Source organism: Ruditapes philippinarum, unplaced genomic scaffold, assembly GCF_026571515.1.
Source record: "Ruditapes philippinarum isolate M1 unplaced genomic scaffold, ASM2657151v2 ctg11872_1_1_1_1, whole genome shotgun sequence".
In the NCBI taxonomy this organism is placed as follows: Eukaryota; Metazoa; Mollusca; class Bivalvia; order Venerida; family Veneridae; genus Ruditapes; species Ruditapes philippinarum.
Window position 1 is genome coordinate 14,392 of NW_026852028.1, and position 14,494 is coordinate 28,885.

Consider the following 14,494-nt stretch of genomic DNA (forward strand, 5'->3'; position numbering starts at 1 on the left):
AATAAATTAAATAAATAAATTTGTGTAGATCTTAATAAATTATTATTGTTAAATTTTTATTTGATGTATTTTATTTATTTCATACTTTATATATTTAGACTCTATTTACTCTTATCTTTATTTTCTTAGCCTAGATGAAATGACGTCATAGGTATGATGTCATGCGCGTGGGTTTCAATGAGACTGATAATTTTCCCGTTGGAAAACATGACCTGTCATAATCGAGTTATATAAATAATATTGTATTTTTAACCGTTTTTATAGCTATGCTCATTTATTCATTAATTCATAAGATAATGATAATAATCTAGATTCTAAGTAAAGATCACGTGCTCAAACATCATATAAATATACAGGTTTAAACTTAAGATCAAGATCCGATTTTTTATTTATTTACTTAATATTTTAAAGAAACCTTTTAACTTTGAAATACATTTAGTGTAATCAAAGCATCCGAATTGATTTTTTAGACTACTGTCCTTAACGAGAAAAACATGGTCATCACCACGTGGTCATTAGATCTGGTCAAAGTTCTTATCTGTTCCAAGTTCAAATCCCAAATAATAAAACAAATAATAACAGAATATAAAATATATCTAATTTCCTGTGAGATTAAATAATATTGATTCATCCAATATTTGATTTTTGAATTTAGATTTTTTAACGATAAACTATTCTACCTCTTCTATGGTGAGCCACGATTGAAAGACCGTTCCCAGAATTTTTTCTGCCTTATATATGACATAATCCAGTGTAAGTTGTCTCCCCTGACAACTTTTTTGAGGCCTTACTGGGGTGTTATAATAAAAATGTTAAGTTGTAAGATTTGAATAAAAGATTTAATCCTCTAGCGGATAAATCAAATAATATTGTTAAAAGCTGAAATATGTGACAACAATGAAACTTATATTACACAAATAAAACAAACACATACTAAATAGTTTTCAGTTTTTGACTATGAGACATGTGTACAGAGTAAAAATAGCAATTATATAATAACTAGCGCTTCACACAAAATATATCAAAGCAGGCTTTAGCAGAACATTTTTCATTCTTAAATAGTTAATATTGTCTTAGTTTTTTGCCAATTGTTCGTCCGATAACACCAATAGTTGAATTTATTCCAGTTAATCAATTATTTATTGAATAAGCAATAGCTGATGTTCGAAAAATTCCAAACTTCTTATTTCAGTTTTTGCTCCAAACAGTGAAAAAAGACTGTAACAAATGGCGAATGAAACGTTTAAGAAAAATCTGATTGAATTACAGGAAGGTATAGAAAAATCATCAAAAATGATACAATCATTACAAAAGGTAATAGTTTTGAATGAAATATTAGAGAAATTGGCCAGTAAAGAAGTTGGTGACAGATATGCGAGCATTGAACAGTTTAAACAAAGTGTTTCGAAAAGTTTTAAGATATTTGTTACACAAGATTGCCTTCATGACGAAGAAGTTGTTAAGATTTATAACTTTGAATCAAATGTGTAGTATAATCCAGCCAGGCACATTTTGACACTTTATTGTTAAGGAGAATATGAAAGGTAGGTGATTCTACTCTAGTGCCTACTGACGGGACTTTAATATTTCTGGAGGATCGAATTGACTTGGGGCGCCTAATACTCCTTCATTTGTGAAAGCTGAAATATCCACATATGTACAGTGATGATGTGTCTTAATATCAAACCAAAACACAAACTATTTTCTTAATAATGCACTAACGTTTGTTTGCTTCATTTAACGCCTTTTCCTAACAGTATTTCAGTCATATAGGCGGGAAGTTTCCTAACCATTGCCTGGAGAGTTACACCAGTACTAGAATACCTTCCTACGCTCTAAACTACCAAAGCATCTCCCGGGGATCGAACCCACGCCAGAGAGGTAACTGGATTAGAAATCATCGACTCTAACCCCTCGACCAAGGACGCGGTTATGCACGATAGGCCTTTCCACCTTTTGTAGTAAGAATGGACTTTACTTAAGTAGTAGGCCGAGGGTAACAGTTCAAAACACTATCCTCTCCACCTCGGGACAACTGTTTGACTGTTCCCAAATCACATATGAAATAACTGTTTTATTACCTGTTTTAACAGCGAACGTTGACGTTTTTAGAATTTCAGAAAACAGTTAAAAATACCAAATAACATTTATATAAGGTATCAGGTAATAATGTTAATTAATAATGATCTGTGTTTACTACAGTCCTTGAAACGGACGACGATGGAAATTGAACAGATAGGACAAGTTCTACAGGATTTTCGCTCTTGTAAGTATTAATTAACCAAACTGTTAATGATATTTAAGAAATCAGTATAAGTAATTAAAATTTATTTCAAACTACATGTATGTTTGCTATAAAAGCACGTACATAAATGTAAACACAATCTAGCTAAAATTTTTTAGCTCACCAGAGCTGAAAGCTTAGGGTGAGCTATTAGTATCAAAGGGGGATACTTCTTATCTGAAACTGCTGCGCAGATTTACTTTAAATTTGGTCTGTAGCATCCTTGTGACAGTCACTCTTGAATTTGCTCATGTCATTTCAATTGAATATTTTTAGGGGTCAACAGGGCTAAAAATAGAAAAATCTTTAAACATCTTCTACTACTACAGACCTAATGGATGGATGATCACCAAACTTTGTCTGTAGCATTCTTGGGTAGTGTTTTATCAAGTTTGCTCATATTAATTTGATTAGCCCCTTTTAGGGACAGCTAAAGCTAAAGATAGAAATACTTTTAAACATCTATATCTAGAGAATTAATTGATGGATGATCACCTAACTTTGTCTGTAGTATTCTTGGGTAGTTTTTTTATCAAAATTGCTCATATTAATTTGATTTTGCCCCTTCTAGGGGTCCCTACGGCTAAAAATAGAAAAGCTTTAGAGATCTTCTTCTACAGAACTAATGGATGGATGATCAACAAACTTTGTCCGACCATTCTTGGGTAGTCTTTTATCAAGTTTGCTCATATTAATTTGATTGGCCCCTTTTAGGGACAGCTAAACTAAAAATAGAAATACCTTTAAACATCTATATCTAGAGAACTAATTGATGGATGATCACCAAACTTTGTCTGTAGCATTCTTAGGTAGTCTTTTATCAAATTTGCTCATATTAATTTGATGTGCCCCTTTTAGGGGTCTTAAGGGCTGAAAATAGAAAAACCTTTAAACGTCTTCTTCTACAGAACTAATAGATGGATAATCACCAAACTTTGTCTGCAGCATTCTTGGGTAGTCTTATATCAAGTTTGCTCAGATTAATGTGATGAACCCCTTTTGGGGGGCAGCTAAAGCTAAAAAAAAAGAAATACCTTTAAACGCCAATTTCTACAAAAGTAATTGATGGATGATCACCAAACTTTGTTTGTAGCGTTCTTGTGTAGTCTTTTATCAAGTTTGCTTATATTTATCAAGTTGGCTCATATTATATTGATTGGCCCCTTGGGTCTCTAGAGCTAAAAATAGAAAAACCTTTAAACGTCTTTTTCTATAGAACTAATTGATGGATGATCACCAAATTTTGTCTGTAGCATTCTTAGGTAGTCTTTTATAAAGTTTGATCATATACATTTGATTGACCCCTTTAAGGGGCCGCTAAAGCTAAAAAATAGAAATACCTTTAAACTTCTATTTCTAAAGAACTAATTGATGGATGATCACCTAACTTTGTCTATATCATTCATAGGTAGTCTTTTATCAAGTTTGCTCATATTAATTTGATTGGCGCCGTTTAAGCTAAAGCTTAAATACCCCTGGTCAAGGCATTTCTTCAAATTAGTGTTTAAACATATTCTATGCTCAAATTGAATGACAATGGTTAATTTCCAACACTGAAAAGCAGTTGTTTCTTGACTCAGTTGTTTCTTGGCGACTCAGCGCCATCATGGCCCCATTGTTTACAGTTACTATTTTAGATAATCTAAATAAAGAGTTTTGATAAACATACATTTCAGGGAATCGTAATTTTTTAAACAATTTGGCCATTTGAAATCATTTTGGTCTGCAGTGTCGAAAACAAAACAAATAAACGATAAAATAATTTATGTATGAAATTTTCGTCAGCGTTGTATCTAAAGTTTACCATATACGTTAAAGGGCGAAATTTCTATAAGTCAAAACGGCCTAGTCGTTAATTTAATTCTCCTAAATTTTCTGTGAGTGAGGTTTAGCAATATGTTTACTTCGGAAAATGAATTGAATTCTAACTAAATTATTCCTCTCTGGCAGTCATTTTTATGCTGCATAAGAACTACATAAATGTAGGAAACGTAGACAAAGAAACAAACCATACAATAACCGATAGATATTTGTTCAAAGCATTACAAATCATACCAACCAGTACATAATTTAAGTTTACCGTACGTAAATAACGTTAGTCTTAACATTTGATCATCAACAACAACACAGCGACATATCTTTTTTTCACTCAAACATGTAGACAACATGTAATATGAGGATAAATATCAAAATATAAGACGAGGAATTAATACAAATTTAAATACATTATTGTAATCAGACAATTATTATTGAACTATATCAACATATTTATGACATGTGATTTACTAAGAGGCACATTATGCATTATACGGTATAATTTTGTACCAAATTTTTGGAATTAACAGTAAGACAAAAATAAAAGATCTTTTCTTAAATGAAAGTATTCAAAGATAAATTAATCGTGCAATAGTTTTTTTTTACAAATTTGTTAAAATGGCTTTTGGAATTTAACTTATCTCTCGTACTCCAAAGTGCAATAATTTTTAATTCTATCAAATTCAGAGCAAGAAACCATAGATTAACAGTTGAAACTTGAAACTTGACAAAATTACCTGTAAATGAAATAATGTGTATTTATTTTTTTGCCTTACTGTTAATTCCAACCATTTGGTATCGGGAAAATTATGATCATTCCAAAATTTGTTGAAACCGCAGTTTATTATTATTGATTTTAAATCATAAATCCGCGGATAATAATGTTCAGAATCATTATCATTAATACTTACGGTATTGTATTTCTTAGTATATAATTATATACATAGTATATATGACAATTAGTACTAAACCATTTTCGTTCTGAAGGAGACGGACCGAAATAAAACTATTCTTTTTCCGATATCTACAGACAATGGCATGCATCCCGTATCACCGTATATTCACTAACTTGCCGTCGAACGTTAAAGTTTAAGGATATGTTTTAAAAAATTGAGCTGCACGCGTTCAATAACGTCAGGATTAACTTATCCCCAAAGCTCAGAACCATTAAATAATATAGGTTTAACAATTTTATTTAAAATTCAATATGTAAGTTAATTGGTAAATTTAATCTTTTTGGATTTCTTTATAGGCGTAAATCGATCTATTTATTTTACGGTTTTGTACAATAAATATGTAAATATTGAGGTTTCTCGTAAATGTTAAAAAATTCGTTCTACTTATCTCTATTTGAACACAACAATTAGCAAATACAAAAAAAAATAACGAAGCTCTCCACCAAAAACAGGAACGTATGTTATCTGACAATAGTTAATATTGTGTTAAGTGGTCAGATGTGAATCAATGCTTTACACGGAGACCAAACGATCACAAATTTTTATAACAGGAGTAAATTCTCTGGACTCAGTAGACTTAATTATATGTGCCACTATATAAAGATGATGGACTAAGCAACAACAACTAATAATTTCAATCAATGCTTTTATTATTTGAGTAGTTCTTACAAATTTTAGAAGTATATTAATGAAATGATATTTATTTCTATTAAGAACAACTCTACTTATTTTTTTAATTTAGATTATATCAATGAGATATTTTATATGATTTTGACAATAATAAACGTAAACGTTTGCTTTTTTGGACTAAGTCTAGTTAAGAATTTCAAGGGTAAGCCTTGTAGTACTGACCATAATAGGTACTGTATATTACCTAACTAACATTGCCAGATTCAGCTTATTTATACCATTCAATAATCACTGCAACAATAATTGGTTGACTATAATATTGTATATACCATGCAATAAGTATGATATATAATAACTTATAACATACTTAGATTAACTGTTAACTTAGATTACCGTAATACCCATCCTATTACACTTGTATATTAATCCGGCGTAATGTGCCTGAACGGCCTAAACGATACTTTAAAAACTCAGTTTAAATTTAAAGAAGTCGGGGCCTATTGCCTACAACATGAGGCACTTTTGTTAACTTCTGATATCATAGTCAGTTTCAGTTACAGTGCTGACTGTGCTTATTCCTCCTAAGTTCAATTCGGACTGTTGTAAGAACATTGTTGTCTATGTTATCAAAGGAGAACTACATACCGTTATAAACGACTTGATATTTAACATTTTCTACTAACTAATTTTATGAGTTTAATTGAAAGATATTTTATTCATAATAATACACTGTACATAATATACATGCATTATGAAATCATATATAGTTCTTCTCTTCTTTAATAATTGCCTTACCAGTGCTCTTGTGTACGCATATAATGTTTTTATTTGTATTAATTACTAAAGATCGACATAGTAACCTTGGTTACAACGGGTAGCTTTAAATGATACCCGAGCTAATTTTGTACGTATATTTTAAAACAACTAACACAAAATATAAAAAGCCTCCGAGAAATAAAATTGATAAGCTTTTCAAAGGCATAATTGGCTATTAAAGTTTGTCAAGCAAACCTCATAAAATTGTATTATAGTTAATGATTCACATTTTATGCTGTGCGTTGTACTGTGTTAATTTAAATAAACAAAACAGAAATACAACGTTTGGTGTAGTGATTGTAAACTGAGTGGGTTTGAAGCTCTTTATATCAATCATCTCTTCGATTAAATCAATTAACATGATGTACTTTTAAGAACAAGGAAATAGATTTTACATTCATTTAAATGCATATTATTTAAGGCACTGACAGATCTACTCCTCCAAAATATCCCAAATATGAGAGCGAAACTGCAAGGGTGACAAGCTACAATGATTGTGGAGACATTGTGATACCACCAGATAGTTTGGCTACCTCAGGATTTTTCTATGCAGGTTTTGGTGACTGTGTTAGGTGCTTCCAGTGTGGCGTTGGTAAGTATCTTTACTGTAGGGGAGAAGAAACTTGCTAGTGAGCTGAAGTATTTTATCACATGCATAAACAGAAACGCACAATGTGAAGATTTAGTTAATAGCGATGAAAACAAGATAGTGTAGATATTTATGTATAAAATATATGCCTAATATAACATCAAAATAATCATGTTGGCATAGTTTTAATTGTGTTGCTTATCTGATTTAATTAGAAAACATGTTTTTTAATTTCTTTTGTTTTTAAATAAAATACAAGTGTGTACACTTACTAAGATAGATACTGGTAATATACATATTATATTTTCAAGTCTTTAGAGGCTTATTGAATTTAGTTTAAACGCATCTTTTATAACTTACGGGATAAGTGCTATTCATATCAATATAATCTCAATTTGATTGTAAATACACTTGATTTTCAGGTCTTCGTCATTGGTCAGAAGAAGATGATCCTTGGATCGAACATAGTAGATGGTCAAAGGATTGTTTATTTGTTAAACAAGTGAGAGGTCAAGAGTTCGTGAATATTGTACAAGTGGCTGTACAGTATTCTCAGAATGTAAGTTTCAAATGTCATCATGGAAATGTTACGCTTGGTAATACTATTTGGCATTAAAACAAATTAATCAATCTTTATGAAAAATTATATCATAACTTGTAATTTTTGTTCTTGTTTATATAAAATTCCTGATATTAAGATATTGTCATATTAAACAAAGAAGAAAGTAACCGGTTTTAGTATTTGTCAATGAAACCCGCTCACCTACAACCAACTAAATGAAGAAATATATTCGCTTATTCTTTTCATACATATTTTTACATTCTTAAACAACATTCAAAATGTTTTGCTTTTGCATTTTCTATTTATTATGTTTACGTTTTATTTCATACTAAATGATACTTCACAAACAATTAATGCGCCGTATGTTAAATTTCATCTTTACCTGTTTCAATTGATAAAGTATAAGAAGAATATTACACCATTCATAGTCAAACTAATCATTCAGTAAAAGCGCTAGACGTCATTTTAATACACGCGACTCACTTTTCATGTGGTGTGAAGTTGAGCTAATCTAGCACCGATGTGAAGATAATTCAGTCTCAGAAGCAGATTGACATTTTTATTTGATTGGTAAATAAAGTTATACTTGAAAAAAAAAGAAACCCACTCTCTTTAAGATGAAAAAGATTTCTTCATTTCCTTATTTTTTTTTATATTTTACCTAAGCGTGGGATGCGAAATATGCATATCGGCAATCAACACTTGAAAAGTAACTTATGCAAATTTCCATATTCGTCATTTTGGGATCACAGTAGTATGTCGACTTGACGCAAAGATGCCAGCCACTCGGGCATATGACCTCGATGGTCATCGCAAACGGTATTAACAAGCCGATTTATACAACCCAGACCGATATTACTTCCTAGATATTAATAAAAGTTAGAATCTGCCTTACACAGCACAGAGTAGAATAATAGATTTGTGTACTTGAATATATATTCATCCAATAAACATTTTAGGTTTAAAAAATGAATAAAAAATGTATATATTTTACAGTGTTTTTATTATGATAAGATATATACATCTACTTATTTACTTTAACAGACAAATGGAAACAGCCAGGCTACAGTCAACAATAAAGCTGGTGAGATCAGTTTAAAATTATGATATATAGAAAATATTGAAATTGGTACCATAAAAGCCTTGTTGTATACTTTGTGGTAGTCTGTGAGGATTTCCACGAGCAATTTTTGTTTCTGTTCAAAAACGTTATTTGTAACAATTCTAACTTTTTTGAAAGTACTAGTAGTCAGTGGGCAAAAAATATATTATTTAAGGACTTTGAAATTAATGACCACAATTTAAAATGCAATGAAAATGTATGACAAATATATTACAGAACTAGAAACTAGAAATTAAAAAAAATACATATTTTAACACTTTGTTGTGATCAGACTTTTATGTATTTATAAGCAGCAACCAAAGAGTGTTCTGCCAATGCTGATATAGAACGCCAAATGCATACTGTTGCTGTCCAAAGTGTACTAGAGATGGGCTACAATCATCATGTCATACGAAGCGCCTTACGTGCAATAAGAAATAGAGATGGTAAACGATTACATTTTTTATTTTTAATTAACGTAACTGCAATATCACGTCATCAGATAAGCTGGGTTTTTTACTTTCCCCTAGATTCCAGCCATATGGAAGAATTAAGAAATGAGTGCACAAACACAGATAATATTAAACTTCCAACTATTTTTTTCTTAACATCATATTTTGAAATCTTAAGGATACGTTTGAATTTATAACCTTAATGTAATCCGTTCTAGAAATGATAACAAAGAGTTCATACGTACGACGATAAAACTTGACTTATGTAGCAAATAGAAAATTCTGGCCGAGAAGTTCAGGGAACATGATCAACATCATAATATTAGACTGGATTACATATGATTGTTAAGATAGTAGGGGTTAACTTTATAGAAAATTTAGAACTTTATTTCATAGACAGCAGCCTTGATTTTGATAGTTTAGGTATAATATTACTTCTCTATGCTGCCGACATGATTTTAATGGCGGATACTATCGATGAAATGGAGCTTTGATAATTTAAATTTTGGCAATTAACTGTCAACATGGAAAAAACAAAAATGATTGTTTTAAGAAAGCGGAGTGGTTTGACAGAAAACGAACAGTGGTCCTATTGTGACATTCAACTCGAAAAAGCAAAGAACTTTAATAATCTCAGCGTAGTATTTGACTCGAACGGATTTTACATTTACTTATTGGGAAAGTGTTCTTTCTTATGAAACACTTAATAGTTTGAACTAACACCTACGGCTATGCTAAATTTTTAACACTACTAAATAATTCGGCAAAGATATGAAGATATGTTAAGTGTAAGGAGCTCGAAAGCGTTCCTTCAAATTTTGTAAACGTATACTAAGTGCAAAAAATGCTGGTGTTTACTGGGGCCTGTCAATTGTTTATTACGTTTGTGAGAAGAAATCTGGTTAAAAAATCATACATTCAAACAATTGCACCGTATCGAAAATTTATTCATTGTTATTAAGTGATTGCTGCAGTGAGAAGCCAAATCTGGTTTCTGTTGTAAAGCATATTTTATACTGTAATGGAGTTGGATATACATTTTCTTCCAATTTTCAAACAAGGACTGATATATATCTTTATACCTTACTGAAGAAGTGACCTACAGGGCAATAATTGTAGATTATTATCATTTTATTCTCATATGTGAGGAACACAATGTTTTACGGAAAAGATATATATTCAATACTTTCAATTCAATAGGTTATTTGCAATAATCAGCTTTGGCAAAGGCTGACAAACTACAATCTATACAATTCACACATGCATCAAATGACATATAATAACTGTTACATCATTACGAATATGATGTCGAGAAACAGCAAATATAGACAGTAATTTTTATGAATGGCCTAAATAATTTAGCATGTTCTATGCAAACAAGATGATGAAACTAAATATGCTTTAAATTAGTTAATTAAGTTGTAAGCTACATGTATTCAGATAAAGATATAGCAAATCAATCTCTTCAGAGATCAATAATTAAAAATTAAACTATATATATAAAAAAATCACATAAATTCGCGATTTTCCCGACAATGGATGAGATGCAAACACTTGTTAACTTTTTGATCATCTTTTTTTAGATAACCAAATAAATAGAATTAAATTATTCCATGAGTAACACCAATGACATAAACTACATTATACAGATATGCAAGCTTGTTAAAAACGAAATGATAGATGAACATCACCAATCAACAAAATCTGACAAGTACAGGTATATATACATAATAAAGTAAAAACCATAACATAGAAATAAACAGTCATAAACAACATTGTAATGCATGCTTATTAATATTTAAGATGGGTGGGCATTAAATGCCACAATGTTGATGGAGAAAATCTTCGAATTAGAAGATGAAGCATCCGCCTCGGTCCAAGGCACACCAGAGAATCAGATTGGCATAAATTATTTTAGTTCAGAGTCATCAAAGAGCGCTAGCATTGAATCGGTTGTTATGTCCGAATTGCCTCCAGTGACAAATTCATACAGTGGACCAACGGAAGCATTCAGAACTCAAACACGTATGTAGTGCACTTTATTTTTAAATGGTTTCATTGCTAATACAATGTATGGAACTACTAATATTGTGTATGTCAGCATTTGAATTGGAGAGTCTATACAACTGGCTGGGGGGGAGATACCAATTAAACATATTATAATTCGTTTGCAAATTGAAAGTATAGGTAAAATTATTATGTTAACTAAAAGAAGAATTGCTTTGTGTAGTTCTATCAAATTTGTTCAACTCACGGTCCCGGGACAACATGTTCCTCTTTACGGGCCATTTAATTAACATAAACATGAAAATATGAAAAGCCAGAAGTATTCAACAAAGGAAAATTTGCCTATAGTTTCAATTAATCAATTAAGAGCATGGCTATATGTTAAGAATTTTTTTTACAAATGTATGGTTTAGTGCTGAAAGTGCATCCTCTCTACAACAAGTTTTAAACTGATATATAAATAATCATTTACCATTTTCATAAATATTCTTAATCGTTTAAGTATGTGTCCCTTTTGTTTATTAATTTAATATTAATATCATTTGCTATAACCATAGTATAAATGTGATGTTTGCTTTATTGATTTAAAGAAGAATTGCTTTGTGTAGTTCTATCAAATTTGTTCAACTCACGGTCCCGGGACAACATGTTCCTCTTTACGGGCCATTTAATTAACATAAACATGAAATATGAAAAGCCAGAAGTATTTAACAAAGGAAAATTTGCCTATAGTTTCAATTAATCAATTAAGAGCATGACTATAGGTTAAGAATTTTTTTACAAATGTATGGTTTAGTGCTGAAAGTGCATCATCTCTACAACAAGTTTTAAACTGATATATAAATAATCATTTACCATTTTCATAAATATTCTTAATCGTTTAAGTATGTGTCCCTTTTGTTTTTTAATTTAATATTAATATCATTTGCTATAACCATGGTATAAATGTGATGTTTGCTTTATTGATTTAAAGAAGAATTGCTTTGTGTAGTTCTATCAAATTTGTTCAACTCACGGTCCCGGGACAACATGTTCTTCTTTACGGGCCATTTAATTAACATAAACATGAAAATATGAAAAGCCAGAAGTATTTAACAAAGGAAAATTTGCCTATAGTTTCAATTAATCAATTAAGAGCATGGCTATAGGTCAAGAATTTTTTTACAAATGTATGGTTTAGTTCTGAAAGTGCATCATCTCTACAACAAGTTTTAAACTGATATATAAATAATCATTTACCATTTTCATAAATATTCTTAATCGTTTAAGTATGTGTCCCTTTTGTTTTTTAATTTAATATTAATATCATTTGCTATAACCATGGTATAAATGTGATGTTTGCTTTATTGATTCATATACGATTACCGTTTTCATCAATTCAGGTCTTTAATATTTGTTCCACAATAAATAAACTATCGTTCTCAAAAAATTATTCTAGATTATTCACACAAGCAACGCTTTTTATGATATCATGTCTTATTAAGAAAACACTGCAACAAAACATTTTATAGACAGCGACATGAAATGTTTGTTTTTTAAGCGTGTACCCTTTTTAAAATTGTGATATAATTTCGTTTATAAAATTGCGTTGTCCTTATTTTAATAGTTATCATTTTGTGTTTTTATTTAAAAATATTCAGTAGTTTTTTTTAAATATTTTACAGCCTCGCTTGATATTTCATGTGATGGAATTGATGAGATGTGGGAGTTGAACATGGAAAACCAAAGGCTGAGAAACATACTCTTTTGCCGCCATTGTATGACCAGATTACGTGAAGTTGTGTTTCTAAGTTGCCCATGGCCACATCTTTTGTTCTGCAATATATGTTACTTACTTTATGATATTTGTCCAGTGTGCAACACTCCAGTCAAAGCTTTGATGAATGTAAGGAGGTAAAATATGAACCAAGTTGTTTCCTCCAGAATAATGGAGACATAAACTCTTTCAAGTAACTTTTCACATATTGCATTTCTGATTTGTTTGAAAATGAAAACAAACAAACACACATTCGGCAATCATTAACAAAGTCAACTGTCTTTCGTGTGACGTATTTGACGACTTGTGATATGAATTCTTGCATAACAAACCTGGCTGAATATTTTCTATTCATCAGCAATACTGTGTAACTATGTTATAATAAATAATAAATAGACAAAAGCAAAATGTACAGTTTAATCACTTAGATGTCAATACTATTAGAAATAATCATTTTGAAGATCATGTAACTCATTTTTTATGGTTTTATATCATAAATATAATGCTCAAATGAAGATTTACCAATATTGTAAGTTTCAAAAACCATTATTTGTAAAGAAATTACAGATTTTACATTTTCATTTTAAGAAAGGGAGGTAACTAAAAATTTATTATCTATAAGAAATAATTTATTTTCTATAAAGTATAAGTCAAATTCTTCAATAAGAAATGAATTGATGTATTTTAATGAGTACAATATTTGCAGTATGAATTTTACATATTTAGAAGCATAATTATATACATAAAAATATATAAAATTATGAGTATGGTAATAACCTAAATCACAGCATACAGGATTTTTAAATCTGGAAAATCTTTTCAACATATACATCTGCCCTCTGTCCCAAATGTATAGGGAAAACACTGCCATTAACAAGACTCATCACCGAATTATAGGTACATGTGTAATGGCATGGAAATTGCACAGCCTTATTGTTTTTTCAGTCAGACATGTTATATTAATTGGTGTCAAAATGCGGTTTTAATTACAGAGTGTTATTCTTCCATGCATAAAGTGACAGTGAATTGACTTGTTTACATTTTAAATGTAATGAGAAAAGTGTTTGCAGTATAATAGTAAGCAGCTATAAAAGGCATTCGATTTCGTGATATGTTTTAACTTGACAAGTAGATTAATCTTGATTTTTTCAATTATTACATTTCTGTTAACTGAATACCTGATAGAACAGTAATGAAAAACTGATTATTAGTTAATAGTATAAATAGTATAAATCGATGTTAACTTAATCAGTTTCTGTACTGTAAAATGAACATGTTATATTGACAAAGTAGTATCTTTTATTGTTGTTTTTTTTATACATTTTGCGAGGATCATTCCATATTTGAACTTTTGTTTGCAAAGTGTTCATTATTAAGATGATAATTTTCTAAAAATATATTTTACTTAGGGGATGCGTTTGATTGAATGCCGCCCTTCCTTCTTGATCTTGTTTTTCATATTGTAGATTATATATCTTACAAACATTGGCTGAAGCGACCTTGTTTATACTTAGGCAACATTGAT

General features: G+C 30.2%; 1 protein-coding gene across 2 annotated transcripts; it reads left to right on the forward strand.

The window, feature by feature from the left end:
- The first annotated feature begins 1,171 nt into the window (after positions 1–1,171).
- Positions 1,172–14,168, forward strand: LOC132747069 (death-associated inhibitor of apoptosis 2-like). 2 transcript variants are annotated; one of them, XM_060736376.1, is made up of 8 exons: positions 1,172–1,314; positions 2,203–2,266; positions 6,923–7,093; positions 7,513–7,649; positions 8,697–8,736; positions 9,066–9,200; positions 11,010–11,231; positions 12,878–14,168. In XM_060736376.1, the coding sequence occupies exons 1-8, from the start codon at positions 1,228–1,230 to the stop codon at positions 13,108–13,110; spliced, it is 1,089 nt and encodes a 362-aa protein (XP_060592359.1). In that variant the 5' UTR covers positions 1,172–1,227; the 3' UTR covers positions 13,111–14,168. The 2 variants fall into 2 exon arrangements, with proteins under 2 accessions (XP_060592359.1, XP_060592368.1); XM_060736385.1 differs by having other exon boundaries at positions 9,069–9,200.
- Positions 14,169–14,494: the final 326 nt, after the last annotated feature.